This window comes from Phasianus colchicus, chromosome 6, assembly GCF_987193195.1.
Source record: "Phasianus colchicus chromosome 6, bPhaCol1.hap1.1, whole genome shotgun sequence".
Taxonomy (NCBI): Eukaryota; Metazoa; Chordata; class Aves; order Galliformes; family Phasianidae; genus Phasianus; species Phasianus colchicus.
The window spans coordinates 35,575,600-35,591,935 of NC_143441.1; the positions used below are offsets into that span (position 1 = coordinate 35,575,600).

At 48.2% G+C, this 16,336-nt stretch overlaps 1 protein-coding gene across 7 annotated transcripts in view; it reads left to right on the forward strand.

The window, feature by feature from the left end:
- The first annotated feature begins 8,878 nt into the window (after window positions 1-8,878).
- MLLT10 (MLLT10 histone lysine methyltransferase DOT1L cofactor) overlaps window positions 8,879-16,336 on the forward strand; it is a 115,064-nt gene continuing 107,606 nt past the window's right edge. For 4 of the 7 annotated variants that reach the window (XR_016467815.1, XM_090142928.1, XM_090142929.1 and 1 more), the window contains exons 1-3: window positions 9,246-9,314; window positions 9,809-9,977; window positions 13,489-13,568. Coding sequence is in view for 5 of the 7 variants with exons in the window: in XM_090142928.1 (XP_089999054.1) it covers window positions 9,276-9,314; window positions 9,809-9,977; window positions 13,489-13,568 (288 nt within the window). In the remaining 2 variants the exon portion in view is untranslated. Of the gene's footprint in view, window positions 8,987-9,245; window positions 9,315-9,808; window positions 9,978-13,488; window positions 13,569-16,336 lie in introns of those variants that run through there. The other 3 variants (XM_031614447.2, XM_090142930.1, XM_031614449.2) reach the window with 3 other exon arrangements.

The window sequence follows — 16,336 nt, forward strand, 5'->3', positions numbered from 1 at the left end:
GGGGGCGGTGCCCTGGGGCCACCACTGGGATGCGTGGGGAACGCAGAGCGGGGTCTGCCCGGCGTTCGGGGAAGAAAAAAAACAAAACAAAAACAAACCACCAACAAACCAGAACGAAACCAAGCACAGCGAGGCACAGTGGCCGTTGTGCGAGGAAGGGGCACCGTAACACGGCGAGGTTCCGCATCCAGCCGCCGGGTTCCGCCCGGGGGCCGTTTCCCTTTAAACTTCCCGACCGATGTTTCTGCGGGATGCGCTTATTTGTTTGTGTTTGCAGCTCCGTGCAGGGCCGGCTCCGCGCCCGTCGGGGGCTCGGCTCACCCCGTCCGAGCCGAGATTCGCCGCGTTTAACCTTTACGAGGCGCGCTCCGCGGCGCGGCTCCCACTCGTGCGGACTCGGCGCGGAGCCCCGCCGCTCGCTCTCCCTCCCTCCTTCCTTCCTTCCCTCCTTCGGGCGGCTCGCAGCCCCGCACCGGGGTGGCTCCGCCTGACGCCGCACGGCGCGAGAAGCGCCCAGGAGCGGCCTGCGGCCCTCCCGACCCCGCGGCCACCTCACGGCGGACGGCGGCGCGGAGCCGACGGGGGCGCGGAAGGTAAAGGCGCCGCCGCGCCGAGCCCCGGGAACAAAGGCGGCCCGAACCCCGCGCGGCCCGGTCCCGTCCCGCGCCTCGGCGCCCCGACGCGCCGCCGAGGAACCGGGCAGCGGAGAGGGCGGCGCGGCCCGGTCCCGCCCGCCCGCGGAGGCGCCGCCCGCCATTGGGGCCGGCGGCCGCTGACCTTTGACCCCTCCCCTCCTCCCGCCGCTTCCTCCGCCGCCGGCCGCTCGCCTACCCACAATGCCCCGCGCCGGCCGCGCTCGTGCCGCGCTCGAGCCTCCCGGAACGCCCCCTCCCCCGCCGCTCCCCTCCCCCCGGCCCCGTCCGAGAGGGGGCAGCGCCCTGGGGCGGGGCGGCCCCGTGGCTGCGGCGTTCACGGCGGTGGGGGCGGGGAGGGAAGCGCCGCGTTCGAACGGCGGCGTGCGAGAAAGGGCCGGGGGCCGCTGGCGGCTCTTCGCTCCGAGCCGCAAGGAGAGGAGGGGAGAGGAGAGGAGATGGGGCCGGGAGCGGCACAAAGGCCGAGCGCGGGGAGCGAGCGGGGCCGGGCCGCGCCTCGCCTCGACGGCGCTCCTCGGTGGCCCGAAGGAAGCCACACGTGACGCCGGTCGAGTCGCGCCAACGTAAACAGTCGGAAGTTAAATCTAATGTTATGCAGTTATTTAAATGGAGCCGTGGCTCCGCTCGCTCCGTGCCGTCCGTTGCCGCGTCCCGCTGTGTGGCGGCGCGCCGCTCCCGAGGTGCCGTGGGAGCGCTGCGGCCGAGCCCGTCCGAGGCGCGCGGGGAGCGGAGCGCTGCGACTGCCGCCCCGGTGCGAGGCGGGAACGCGGCCCCGAGGGAACGGCCGCGTGGGAAGGAGGACGGGGCCGGCGGCACCGAGCGGAGCGGGGCTCCCGCGAGGGGCCGGGGCGCTGCGGGGGAGGAGGGGGGGGCTGCAGAGCGGGCCCCCCTCGTCCTCTCGCCGCCCGCCCGTCCCTCCCGGCTCTCCTCGGCCGCTCTCCCGGCGCGGAGACCCGGGGTCAGAGCAGAACAATGCCGCGCGGCCCGCCGTGCGCGGCACCGTCCCCTGAAGGGAAGCGGCGCGCACTGCAGCCCAGGTGGGGCCGCGCGGCGCTGCCTCCTCTCCCGCCGGCCGCGCTCTCGGCACGCGGGGCGGGAGGAGGTCGGGGCGGCGAGCGGGGCCGCGCGGCTCCCATAGGCCGCCCCGCCGACCCCGGGATAGGCTCGGAGCGCAGCTGGCCGCGAGCCAGCCCGGCCGTCCCGCTCGCCCCGCGGCACGCTTTGCGCTGAGGGCCATAGAGTGTGAGGGTGAGTAGCCGGGAGGAGGAAGCCGCGGCGCTCCGAGGGGAGCCGGGCGTCCCGAGGCCGCGGGAAGGCGCCGTAGGAGGACGGGGGACCCGGGCGGGAAGCGCGCCGGGCCCCGGGAGAGCGGTGCCGGGTCCCGAGGAAGCGGCCGGGCCCTCTGCGGCTGCTCCTATTGTTCGTGCGGCCGGCGGGGCCCTCCGGCCCGAGGAGAGCGGAGCGGCTCCCGCCGCGCGGCCGCGGAGCTCGGCCGGCAGCCCGCAGCGCGGCGGCTCCGGTGCGGGAGCCGTGCTCCTGTGGGGCCGTACCTCACTGTTACTGCAAAGGTAAAACCCCGCTCCGGCGGCGGGCTCGTGCGTAAATAACAGCTGTGTGTGGGCGGATGGTGGGCAGCTCTGCTCGCAGGGACGGACAGGAACCGCTCCGAGCCGCAGTGTTTGAAATCGTAAACGTAGCCAGAGGAGTTTGGAAGGAACTCGTCGTAATGGTCTGTTTGTGAAAATGGAGATTAATCTTGTCCCGTTCCATATAAGCACCACGAATCTGGATTTTTCCGCTCTTTTCGTTTTTCAAGTGATTGTTGTATTCCGGCTTAAAAAAAAAAAAATGTTTTCTAGGAAAAGCGTTTGTCTCTCTCTCTCTTTCTTTCTTTCTTTCTTTCTTTCTTTTTTTTTTTTTTTTTTCTTCCCCCTAAAAATAATTAGGAATTAAATAGTTTGGTACGCCGTTCCGACCAGAACTTTCTCACGTGTTGGCATGGAGCAGAGCTGCCTGAGCCGATGCTGAGGCGGTTTCCAACAAGTGCCCTGCTCTGCTGCGGGAGAAATGTGCCCCGCACGTTGGCTCGTGAAGAGCATTGACACGGAAAGGGCTCCTGTTAGCGAGGGGGGAATGGTTTCCAGAGAGCGCGATTTTGGTAAAGAAACCCTTTCTAGGGGAACGGTGATCATTTTTAGCAAGTTAGTTCACAGTGTGTGGCAATACATTTGGAAGGATTACAGTTGGTGTTGCTGAGCTATTTTATTTTTTTTTAACGTATCACCACCAAATTAAGATTTTGCAAGCTCGCGAGTCAGGAGTAAAAGAAGTTAAAGGATGATATTAATGGATATCACCGTTGAAAATAATTCAGCAGTGACTCCCCCCGCCCCCCGGGAAGTTGCCTGCTCGCGGGCATTGTCTGAGATAGCAGCTCCGGACTCCTCTTTCGCTCTTTGTGAGCTCTGCTCCTTTGTGGGACTCCTCCAAATCAAAGCCCGCTGTAGTTCGGATGGGAAAATGCATTTCTCTTACTGGGAAGTTGAGGAGGCTGGGAATATTTAATAGGAAAACCACACCACGGGAGCATCTAAAAGCAATAACTTTAAAATCGAGGAAAAAAAGCTTTTATTTGTTCTGTTTTACCTCTCCTGCTGAGTGTTCCGGAGATGCGTTTACTGTTAATTGCTGTTTGGCGATTTTCAAAAGGTAACTGCAAATTTAGAAAGCGTCATTCAGAAAGACATTTAATGCTCTCGTATTTACTGAAAGAATATATCGCTATTTAAAGGCCGTCTGATGGAAAGGGAAGATGGAAAAAAAAATACAGGGAGAGACTGCACGTTGCCATTCTTTGTTGCTCTTTATTTTGTATTTGTGTGGAACGTGTTGATGTATTTCACATAGGATTTTTTTTTTTTGAAAGGAGCATCGTTGTTACATTTAATGGGGAAGTACCACACTATAAAACTGACCCACGTCCCCCGCTCTGCAGTGCCCACGTAAGAGTGACAAATCGCGGGCCGAGGCTCGCGCCCTCCGTCCTCCAGCAATGTGAGGCTTCCCAGATCCCAGTGTGGCCATGCCAGCCTTTTGCTCTTAGGCAGTTCCTCATGGTCGCAATCTACATAGATATATTTCTTCCATGTACGTATGTGGGGAATTGAAATTAGATGGTAACCAGTGGGAACGGAGCTCTCTGATCGAAAGACTTTTTTTTTTTTTTTTTTTTTTTTTTTATTGCATTTGGCAACCTCTTTTCTTTCAGAGACACAATACAATTAATTAACATATTCTGGGGCGTGTTTTTGCGATTGGGAAGTGGTGGCCCCTTGTTGAGAAGAAAACACTTTAAATAAAAAAGTAACATTGTTGTGTCCAAATGGTACTGGGAAAAGCAGAGCGGTACTGCTGATGCAGCCCGTGGATGCGGTTGATTTACTCCAATTTGCTTTAGTATATACCAAACCAGCTTATTCTTTCCCACGCCCACATTAGATATGTGTTTTCTTTATACAAATCCACCTAAAAAAGGTCTGTATTTAAGATATTTGATGGGAAATTCAGCACGTCATTTCTCCTATATGGCGGGTAGCAGAGATACGATTCCTAAATTGAAATCAAATACACGTGAGCAGTGGCATGATACAGTATCACACTGCTCATCGTAACACCACAAACATGAGAAAAGGTTGTTAATTTATATGGAATGTTAATTTGGCAAATCCCACGCTGAGGTATGCCTGTGCAGAAAAAGTAATCCGAGGCTTGGTTTTGGCATGATGCTATGTAAATGTATTTAATAAAAATCCAATCAATTAATACATACCTCCCCCAAATCCAAACTTTGCAGTGATGTACGCTTTAAAGAAAAGCCCGATGTTATGTTTAAGTTCCATACAATCTAAATTCCAGAGTTTACTAACGCAGCTTTTCGGGACTTAGCACGACATTAATATTCAATATGGTTTGATGGAAGTTTATTTCAGGTTCTTTTGTATCATACTGTAATTATCATTGCTTTGACTTGACTCACATAAAAATGTGGTTAACGTTTAAATGTCTTTTTAATGTAGAGAATTATAAATTAACTGTCACATGTAAATCTTTTCGCTTCTATCACTTAGGGAATGTTAAGTCTTTCACAAGGAAATAATCACTGCGCTTAAAAACATCCCATGTAGGATCCTGTCCTTTAGAATTTTGGTTTGAGATGGTTCATTCAAGGAAAATCCCTTGTTTGGTGTTTACTGTAAACCTTGGTCGGAAATTAACATTTAAATGCCATCGTGAGTAACAGACGCAGTACTTGAAACCCACCACCCTTATCCATGGCTGCTAGCTAAGTGGAATTTACCAAAATCTCCAAAGGTGATAACGCAATTAAAACCAAGAAAATGAATATAATAGTTGGTGGAATTCTTCCTTCCTTTCTACTCAGAGGAATTACAAAATTTGTCATTCCATTCACACAAAAGAAAATAGCACGAGATGTGGAGGGACGCAGTGTCCAGGAGATGCGCCAGCGTGACCCCTGGTGCTGCTACCTGTACCCGTGTCACGTGTGCTTGTGCAACGTGCAAGCTGCCCATGGTGAAGTTACTGCATCGGAAGTGTTAGAATGTTCTAATTATTCAGCAACTTGCTTTTGGGCAGGTGTTAAACACAGATTAGACCGTTGTATTAAAGAATAGAAAGGAAAAGAAAACTTTACTTTCCTGGTATAATTTAAGAGTAAGCACATACAGATGCGCTAACCCTTCACCGTGGGTTGTGGACGTGCCTTATCCATCCTAACTGAACATGGGCAGGAATAATTTGTTGGATCCGAGGCGGACTGCCATTTAGAACGCGCTACGTGCAAAGGTCAGCACGCGGGAGTCGCATTCTGCTTTGTGTAGGGTGACCATTTTGCTGCTGCCTTCCCAGAAATGGAGCAAGTACCCACGATTAGGATGTATTTCCACGAAGACCGTTAATGATTTAAACCCGCAGAAACAAAAGGCAGACGAGCATCAATCTATTTTAAAGAGATAAACAGGGGAAGTATTATTGTACATATTGAGAACCTCTGAGTTACTGCAATTTTCCTGGTCTCGCTTGCATCCGCTCACTGTGTAGCGTGTGTCCTTTTGTACAGAGGTAAAGATCAAAGCTTTCTCAACAAAGTCGCAAGTTGAAAATGGACTAAAAATGGCGACGAGAAATTTGCTGTAAAGAATTAGCTGTAAAGTGAGTTTTCCTGCTTGGCATTTCCAACTCCAATGTCAGTTGATGTTTTCGAATACAGCACACATTTCATGTAAAACCTCTGCTTTTTCTCTTATCTGTGGAGGACTCCTCTGATGCTAACATCCAACCAGTAACATGCCTCTGTAAAGGAAAGGCTTTTGCTTGTTCAGTGCTTTGTTTTATTCACTGAAGATACAGTGATTGTATACTTTGTAGAGAAAAAGCAGTGAAATTTAAAGCAAGTATGCAGATCCCAGCATTGTTGTTGGAAGTGATGAATGGCTAGTAAAAATTGAAGGTGAATACCTCTTTATTTTTGCTAACGAAGCTGAAGTGCCACGCAGCACTGTATGTTAACATTTTTGTGAGGGATCCCTTCAACTTTAAAAATGCTTTACATGTGGGCAGTGTAATTTTCATTCACGTATGCATTAATTCTACTTTAAAAATATCTAAAAAAATGTGGATATGTATCACCCTGTTGTATGTTTGTTATAACCAAACTTGTCTGGCTGTTAGATTCTGTAGGCTTCTTTTAAGAGAATTGGCTTTTTTCCTCGCATTTAGATTAACAGTGAAATTATTCATTCTTACCTCCTAAATTATATTCCCCTCTAATTATTTTAATCTCTTATATATCACTATAAGAAGGACAGGCTTCTTTTTTCAAACAGAAAATTGGCCTTCTGTGTCATGTCAGTGCTTATTAAATACTACAATCATAAGAACATATACACTACAAGATTTTACCTTCTGATTCCATAGCTGTTACGGGCTTAGTGGTTGCAGAATTTATTTAGTGGTAATGCATTTCTTTTCCTATTTTGCATTTCAAAGGTCTCCTCTAAACAATTGTTTTACAGAACTATCCAGAGGTTATCTAAATTTCCCCATCAAATATCATGCAGCACCATAAGCTGGGAGTTGTGGAGTTTCTTTCCGTTCATTTACATTCTCTCTATAGAAAGAACCGAACGGAAAGCCACAAAAAAATACAACAAATCCTTTATGAAATGGTTCAGTGTATTCGGTTTGACTGAATTTGGACCAAGCAAAGTTTCAAGTTGTTCACTGCTGAGCTGGTGTTAAACGCTCTCAGAGTAAAATATTTTTATTTGAAAACAATGCAGCGGGCTTCTCATGGATGCATTCTTGATTCCTCGGTGCGGCTTTAATCAAGTTGTTGCAAAGCAATTAATTTTTTGCTTTGGTGATGCATTTTTATAAAGCCAGAAATTGACTTTATAAAAAATTGGGTTTCAGAATCACTAACATCAAAAAAGCCAAAGCCCCAAACCCAGCGCTACCGGCAGCTGCATGCGTTGCTGTTCAAAGAGGAAGTTGCAGGAAAACCGTCTCAATTAATTAAAAAAGAAAAAGAAAAAAAAAAAAAGCAGTGATAAAAATGTACAACTGTTTGTTGCAATACAAGCTTTACTGTATGTATACATTCATCCAACAAATTAAAATATACTTAATATGTTTTCCTTTCAAAAGGATATTTATTTTAATTTACCTGTCAGGGAAATAAAGGACAGATTTGCTGCTGTACCGTGATTTTTTTTTTTCCTTGTCAGGGTTAACAGAATCATTGGGAATGCTTTTTAAATTAGATGTCATTTTCTTGACACGAACGAGGAAGGGCCAGGAGGGTGCATCTACCTTCAAATCATTTGCCTTTTTTTAAAACAGTGGGATCTATTGGGTGCTTTATTTCCTCACACAGTAATTGCTCACACCTGCAATTTTCAGCATTTTTTTTTATGGGCCTTAAAAGTAATAAAAATAGCGTTGTATGTTTTATCATACAAATAGTTCCGAGTTCAAATGTGTGTTGTTCCCCGCAAAGATAGGGCGGTTCTGTGCAGGGTGGCTTTTTTGGGAGCACTAACTGCATTATTTTACGCAAACTGAAACATTCCTCATCCCAATGTCCTCCCCCCGTTTGTTTTTTTTTTTTTTTTTTGGTCCCGTGTGTTAAAAATGTCTAAACTCAGGGATATGGGAGCACGCATTTACAGAGAAACGTTATAGCGTGTCCCAAATGGCCGTGCTAATTGCGCTGGGCTGGGCCTTCACGGAGGAAGCTGCCTCCATCACTCCCCTTGCCTTTGCCCTCCATTCTTCCTCTATTTATCTAATTTCACTTAAAACTTTCAGGGAGAGAAAAGAGCTTGACCCGAGCTGTCCTGCCTGCATTGCGGCTCTGGGGGTGGAGCTGGGCACATCCTTACCCAGATCCCTTCTGCCTGCTCCCATACACGTTAGTTAACAACGTATAAAACACATATATATGTATAGGCCCAGGTAGCCAGGCGTTCAGGAACGCACACAACGCAGAAGTGATTTGCTCAGATACCGAATCGACTGAGCTGGCCTTGCAAAACTCTCACAAAAAGCGTCCGGTCATCACACAAATTCTACATCTGCCTTTTAGCATGGCAACGGAGATAAAGCAGTGAGGGCTTCCTGGCCCAACACAAATACAGAAACAAAATAAATATATAGCGGCCCTGGGGCGGGTGAGGGAGGGCCGGGCAGGGCTGTGTGCCTTTCTGTGCTCCCGAGCCCTGCCAGGAGCACCGTGCCTGCCTGCAGCGGGGCACCGTGCGGCTCGGGGCCGTCCTCAGCACGGGCTGCCTCTGCTCAACCAGCTTTGCGATTTTTTATTTTTTTTTTAATGTTAAATTTTAATTTTGTTTTAAACGCATTTAACTTCAGTAAAATAATAAAAAATTCCCCCACCCCTCCGAATTAATAAAAACATTTTTAAAAAACAATACCCCCTTGCCCCAAATCAATAAATCCCACCCAAGCTCCCGGAGGGAACGGCCACCTCCGGGTGCAGCGGGACAGCCGCGTGCGAGCCCGCGCCTCCCCGCGCCCTCCCGCTCCCACCTCCCACCTCGCTGCAGCAGAGCGGCGCGGGGCCGCCGGCGCCTCCGTTCCGCGGCCCCACGGAGCGGAGAGCGGAACGGCGCGCGGGCGGCGGGAGCGCGCGGCTCCCGCGTGCGCAGCGAGCGAGGGGACGGAGGCAGAGCCGTACGTGTCGGCAGCGGTAACGCGCGAGCCCCGCGGCCGCGTCGCGAACGAACGGGACGGTAAAAGTCGCGGGCGGGAGGAGGGAGCGGCGGGGGCGACTCCGTCAGTCCCCTGAAGGGGGCACGAGCGGCGACATGGCGGTGGGAGCGGGGCGCATGTCTGCCACCTCCCCGCCCCCGCGCCGCGAGGGGAGGGGGGCAGCGCGGCGCCCGGCCAGCGCTCGCCTGGGCTACGCGGGGAGGCGGCTCGGCGCGGCGCGGCCCGGCCCGCCAGCAGCCCCGGCAGCGGGCCGCGGCGCGGGGAGCGCGGGGCCGGGGCCCGCCCGGCGGCGGCGGCGGCGGCGGCGGCATGGCGCGCCCGGCGGAGGCGGAGTGGCAGCGCGCCGAGGTGGGTGCGGGGCCGCGCGGCCGGGCCGGGCCCTCGCTCAGGTGGCGGCCGGGCGAGGCGAAGCGAGGGGCGGGCGGGCCCGGCGGCGGGGCCCCGCGCGCTCGCGCACGCTCTCTCGGCGCGGCGGTCGGAGCCGAGGTGGGGGGGCGCGCGCTCGGCCGCCGCGCACGTTCCCTGGGCGGCTCCGAACCATCGCGAGGAGGCCCGGGCCCGGGCCTTCCCCGCGGGGGCGCGCAGTGCGCTTGCGCGCGGCCCGCTCTGCCCGCCGCCCGCTGCGCGCCGCCCCGCTCCGCCGGGCCGCCCCGCGCTGACTGACGCACCCGGCCGCCGGGTCGGGCGGGGGGGGGGCGAGGAGCGGCGCTCGGCCCGCGGCCATGGGCCCCGAATCGTCGCCGTGGTGGCGGCGGCGGCGGCCGAGCGACTGAGGGCGGACAGGCGGGGGCGAAGCGCGTGTGTGCGTGTGCGGCGCTGACGGCGGTGTGTTTAACCCTTAGATGGTCTCTAGCGAGCCGCTGCTGCTGCCGGTGTCACTGGAGGGCGAGTTCTCCACTAGCATGAAGGAGATGATCGGCGGCTGCTGCGTGTGCTCCGACGAGAGGGGCTGGGCCGAGAACCCGCTCGTTTACTGCGACGGGCACGGCTGCAATGTCGCAGTGCATCAAGGTGAGTGGGCGGGGGGCCCGCGCCCTCCTCCCGGGCTCCCCGTCCCCTGGGCCCGTGTCCGTGCCCCTGGCCGCCCCCAGCGGCCCCTCGTGGCACCCCACAGCCGTTTCCCTGCCTGCGGGCCCGCGTGCTGGCTGATCTGACCCGGCCTGTCATCCCGTGCCTCGCCGTCTGTCTGTCTGTCCGTCTGTCTGTCTGTCTTTTCCCTCACGTGAGACTTCCTACGCCGTGACTTCCTGTGTTATGACTGGTAGAGACAAGGAGCTGTGCTTCCAGTTTGCCGTCCCTTCTCCTTCCCCTCGGGTCTCGCAGTGTTTGCGCTTCCCTGTCCTTTGCACCCTGCTGACAGCCACACCTATTGCAGTCCTAGGACTGCTGAAAACTCTTTCTTTTTTTATTATCTTTTTTTTTGTTTTTTTTCTTCCCCCAGGGTTCTGGCCTGGCCTCTGGCCTGGCAGTTGTTGCTTTGTCTCATTCTTCCTCTTCCCAATTCCTGTTGTCTCTGCCTTGCCCAAGTTAGATAAACTGTCAGCCAGTAGCTGAAGAGGGTTTGGGACTGGGAGGCGGCAGCGTGTAGGGACAGCTCAGCTGTCATGTGATTTCTGCCCCTGCCTGCCTTTCCCTGAATGTCGTTATGCCGAGGTTGCCTGGTAGGCAGGGAGGCTTCCTGTTGTGGTTGTGCAGCAGGAGGATGCCGGTCGCAGCGGCTGATGCAGGATTTGTTTGGATTAGTGAGACCGGTTGGTTGGTTTCCAGCTCAGCGCAGGAGCTGGCGTGTTCTGTGTTTCATTTTTGTCAGCAGGCCGACCCTTCTTCTGATAACAGAGAGACTTAAGTTCTGCTGCTTATGTTGTAAGAAAGGCAGTTACAATCACTTTTGCTTTATGCGTAACAGAACTAAGGAATAAAATTGTAGTTTCTCACTATAAACTCCCAAGGAGTCATGTGAACTCCATGGTTGGTTCTCTGACTCTTTCTAGGTGGTAAATAAATGGGAGGAGAGGTAACAGTCTCAATCCAGTCAGAATGCCTGATGTGTGTGAAAATGCTATTAACACATCTCTAATGCTTGGTCTTAAAATAAGATGACATAGTAGCTGTTTGTTGTGTGTGTATGTTCTTAAATAGCAGTTTAATAAATAGCAATTTAAGGAGACGTGCAGAAGAATTCAGTTATTCTTGATGCTGGAGTTCAGGCAGAGAGGAGCTGACAGTATCTGTGAAATCAGCCAAGTTTTGAATTAGTTTTGTGTTAAGACTGAATAAAATTAACTGGTAAGTTAACTGCTTTTGTGGAACCTTAGGATCATGAATAGTGTAAGAAGTCGTATCTGAACCACCTACTACTACTGTATTATGTTTAGCGTCTTCCTTTAGATTTGGAGTCTCGCTGATGGTTTCAGTGAACAGATCTGACCCAGCAGCGGCTGGGTGCTGCCAGTACTCACTGAACTGGAAAGGTAACAAGAAAGGTCTGGTTTAGGAAGTATTCCTAATAGAGGGAGAGAATTAGGTAAGTTGGGTGCAAGAATATTGCACTACTTTAAGTTCAGGTCCAAATCTGAATTTGAATATGGAGGGAAGCATGCAAAGTCCTGCTTCTAAATTCAGGTGCTGTTTTAGAGGTAGTAAGAAAGGAAGAACTGTATGTTTTGATGTATTGTATTGGTAATGTTTTCTGTTTTTAATATGACATGTCGTGTGAAGATGGTAGAAGAAACATGTTGATTCTAAATTTTCTTTTTGTAGTCTTTCTGCAGTAAAAGCAGCGGTTGTCAAGGTAAAAGCTGGCACTCCTCATTTGAAAATCAGATATGAGAATTCCCAATGAGATATTCTTAACTGCATTTTAGAATTATTGTAGTTAGTTCTAATTAGATCAGAGGAGTCACCTTTGCCAGCATTAAGCCATTGGCAAGTTGGGAAGTACAAAATTCCTCAGTGCGTTTTCCCTTGCGCAATAGTAGGAGAATAAACCAAAGGAAGATGAGAAACTCAAGAAGTAATATCACAGTGTGTCAGAGCACAAAGCTGTGGTGGAGTTCTGTTAGGCTCTGGAGGTACTATCACATTCATACCAAGTACTTCAGCTCTGGTCTTTGCCCAGCTTGTGTTGCCTTTGGGTTTCATTGGCAGCCCCAGCTCTGAGTTGCGTTCTGCAGTTAGTTTCTTACTCTGCACTGCCTTCTGGTAATTTAAATGTGTGATTGCACTTTTGAAGTCTCCCACTGAATTTATAGAGGAATTTAGAATCCCCCCCTCCTGTCTGTAGCTAATACAAATGCAACTAAAATGAAATGTTTTCGCTCATGTTAAAAAACTTTCTTGAACAGGGTTATCAGGTAGTTTGGTCTGTCAGTGCTTGGATAATGTATTTGAAAATCTGACAACTGTTCTTAGTATGACTAGTGTATGCACAGAATAGGAAATAGTTTCATTGACACTTCTTCGTAGAAGGAAAGGTGCCTTGTGGAAGGAATAGCTATGTCGTGGAAGGAAAGCTGTTTTACATACTGTTGCTGCATTAGTTTGTTGTTGTTTATACAGGCTAGCACAAAACCAACAATGTTTTTGGATATAGATTTTTAAAAATTTAAATAAAATATCCTAACTGGCTATTGAGGCATTAAAAACACAGGGTCAGAATCATGAGTATGTTTTTTTGAGAAACATTTTTGGCTTTATGGATTGTTACTAAACATTAAAACCGTGCAGATATAAGAAAGTAAGTGCTGTGAGCAAGTTGTGATACCATCATTCCATCAGGAGTTCTTAATGTTTTTTAATCTGTGCACTTTGGACATAAATGGTACTGCCAAGTTGCTAAACTCTTCTGTTTAATTTCTTATCAGACTTTTGTATCAACGTACTATGAAAATATTGATGATAGTCTGGCAGAGAAATGTGCATATCTCCAAACAGCCCTTTCCTAAGGGTTTGTGTTGTAGCCTGCTTACAGTTACAGTGCTAATCGTGATGCTCAGATTGGTTTGTATTTAAAGCTTCACGTGAGTTTTCAGGGCAAAAAAGCCAACTTTTTCTCATTGTTAAGTTCACAATGGATTTTCTACCTAAAACGGGTTATGTTATTCATAAAGTGTAAGAAAACCTGGTTGTAACTGAGTGTATGAATTTGTTATGGCCATCTCAATCTTTGTAAGTCGCTTTTGGTTTTCTGTTAAGAAAAATCTGTGCTACGAATGAATTCTTATTATTGCAAGGCATGTTACCCATTTTGCTGGTAAATAAAAAGCAAAACATATTGCATGTAAAACGTGTTGCTGCGTTTGAATTATTATGTTACTTAAAAATTAATTGAACCAAGCATTTTTTCATAAATTGAAGTGGAAGGTAATTGTTCTTGATGTCTGGTACCATTGTGGTAGAACTTCATGGGTGTGAATTCGGGGCATTAATGTGAGATGTATCAATGTGAATTTCACAAAAAGGCTAGCGTTATGCTGTAGAGATACTGCAAATTTGCTGACATATTGTATCTTGTTCAAAACAGCTTGCTATGGAATTGTTCAAGTACCCACTGGACCTTGGTTCTGCAGAAAGTGTGAATCTCAGGAAAGAGCGGCCAGAGTGGTAGGTTCTTTGTTACGTGTTGTTACTTACAATGATGGTGTGGGCAATGTTTGCTGAGGTGTCTCAATGACAGTAGAAAATAGCTCTGTTTTCTGTCATAATTCCATTTAGATGCTGTTCAGAAAGACTTTTTTATAAAGCAGTCTCTAATTGTTCGTTCTTTTTTTCTTCAAATAGCTGTTTGTGTGGTTATTTTCTTCTATCTGTGGTAGGGGTCTTGTGTATTTTTCTCTGCTTAATACTTTTATGGTTCTTGTTCTAAATTTCAGAATCTAGTGCTTGCTTTGAATTGGCTTTTGTCATACAATACTTCTAAATAAAGAAGGGTGTTCTTCTGTCCTCTTATTTATTTATTAATGGTAAGTATTGAGGACTCAGGCAAACCTTCTGAGCAAAAAAAGCCAACCAAGAAATCAATTACAACCCACTTTTTTTTGTGATTACATGCAGTTCTTTTCTGTTTTTCACTTGTATGTTATTAACTCAAGCTGTGTGATGTCAGGCATTTTTAGTAAGAGAGAATCATACTCAGCACTACTAGTTTGTTTTCCAGCAAAACTAAAATGAGGATGTTTTGAAAGACAAAGTTGTTTTTTTTTACCTCTTAAAAATAAATTATTTGTATAAAAATGAAGGGATAGTTCAGTGCCGTGGGTCACTGTGAACTATTTTTAGTTTTCAAAGCTAAAGACAAACAATGAGTGTAAAACTGAATTTTTAGTTTCATCGGTGGCTAGCAGGGTGTTTACATGAACTGCTTGCTGTACCGTATTTTCTTTTCTGATATAGTGTACTATACAAATGTTAGGAAGACTTCCCAGGGTGTGAATTTTTGGCATAGAGTTGAACAGTCTTGTTCCTCTACTTTTTCCCATCTCACATCTAGTAATTTCCTACTGTGCTAGAATGCATTTCCTGCTCCTTCAGAGCAGATCTGTTGGTGGAAGTAAGAACAGATTGGAATCAACGTGCTCTCCAAATATTTGTCAACAGAAAATCCAAGCCACCACTCTTATAAAGAAAGGTCATTTTTTTTCCTTGTCCCGGGAAGATCATCAGCAATGTGAAGTTTTAAGAGGAATGTTTTTTTTTTCTTCATATTGCTGAATTTGATATATTCAGTTTGACAACAGAAGAACATTGTAGAGGGGAGAAGAGAGATGGTGGCTAGAAGGAAGGATTTTCTGGGTCATGATAGGAAATTCTCATCAGGATTTAGGGTGTAGTTATTCTTGTCTTCTCTTGACCCAGTGCATGAAGGAGAACCGCACTGACTTCTGAAATAAGCATTGTATTACTGCTGTCAGATAGTTTATGGAGTTCACCAAAGAAAATAGCTTTGATGGGCATTACACTGCTCTTCTTCACCGATGGAACTTGTTAAGCAGCCAGCTTAACTGAGTTCTCTCCCCAGTGTATTCAGTTCGTGTTTCTGCTTTGTGTCTGTGTACTGTATAGTTCAAAAAGCTAATTTGTTTCTTAAAAGAAGAAATCTTCTAAAAGAAGGAAAGAAGAAATCTCTTTTATTTGTCATACAGCATAGGTTTAAGTGGTTCTTAAATGACCCCCTGTTTGGAGGAGGGGTAAAACAGCTTTATAATAGTTAAAATTTTAAGAACTACGTGTATGCTAGTGAATTACAAACATGGTGCTCATCTCTGAGGTGTCTCGGTGAAGTCCTTTATGTACAGAAACTGAGATGAAAATCTGGCTTCAGTCGGAAACCAAAACATTATCATTTATCAGACACAGAAGGTGGACCACACTTACAGAAGCAACCCCTTCATCATCATAGGAGGCTGGAGCTTAGTTTTTCTGTTTGCATTTTTGTCTAGAAACAAAACCAGAAACTGTATTACATTGAATGTGCTTCAGCTTACTTTGTTAAGAAGACCCAAGTCTTGCGCTCAAGGCAGATGTTTCCATACTGATGTACTCAAAAAGTTGCTTATTGTTTAAGCTGCAGCCAAAACAAAGAAGGGCTAGTTGCTTGCACTAAAGTTAGACTTGCTTAACAACTGAATGAAGCACACTAGCTCAAGAGCATGTAGGTGGTAGGTGGATCACCAGAGAGCTTAACAGCAGAAATGAGTTTCCTATACACTTTCAGTCGTTACGATGTCTACCTTCTTTTTATTCTTTCTTTTTTCGCAGCTGACCTGGTACATACTGCTTGTCAGTGGAACTGATGGCACTGTGTAGGCCGTGCAAGCCTCCTGGCTGATTGACTTCTGTGGTTTTGATAGTGAGGTTGTTGCCAGTATTCTGGGTTTAGATGGTCAGCTGTTTGTTGGAAAGCACATTGTGGTGGCTGAAAGCTCTCTCATGTCTTGGTTCTGCTGGAGCCATATGTCTGTGTGTGTGAGAGAAACTGCAATTTTGGTAAACTTAAGCTTATTAATAGACATATTGAGATGTCTGGTAATTATTTGACTTATAATCATATACAGTGCATAAGAAGTAGATGAAATAAGAAGTATGCATGTTTTTTTTTTTTTTTACAATAAATATATACGTTTGTTTTTTTAAGTATTGCTTGAAAAATGTGTTTTTCCTAAGTGAGCTGACTTACCTTAACTGACTCATGGTGTATTGACTCCCTTCAAGATAGGTGGCAATTGCTTTCAGTTTTGCTGATGTCAGCGTTGACTGTTATAGCACTGCATTGTGGGCACTTTTGATGTGTTCAGAACTTCTGAATCAAAAAACTGGGCAGATATAAGTCTCTGTAGGAAAAAATTAATATTAGGCTCCATGAGAGGATGTGT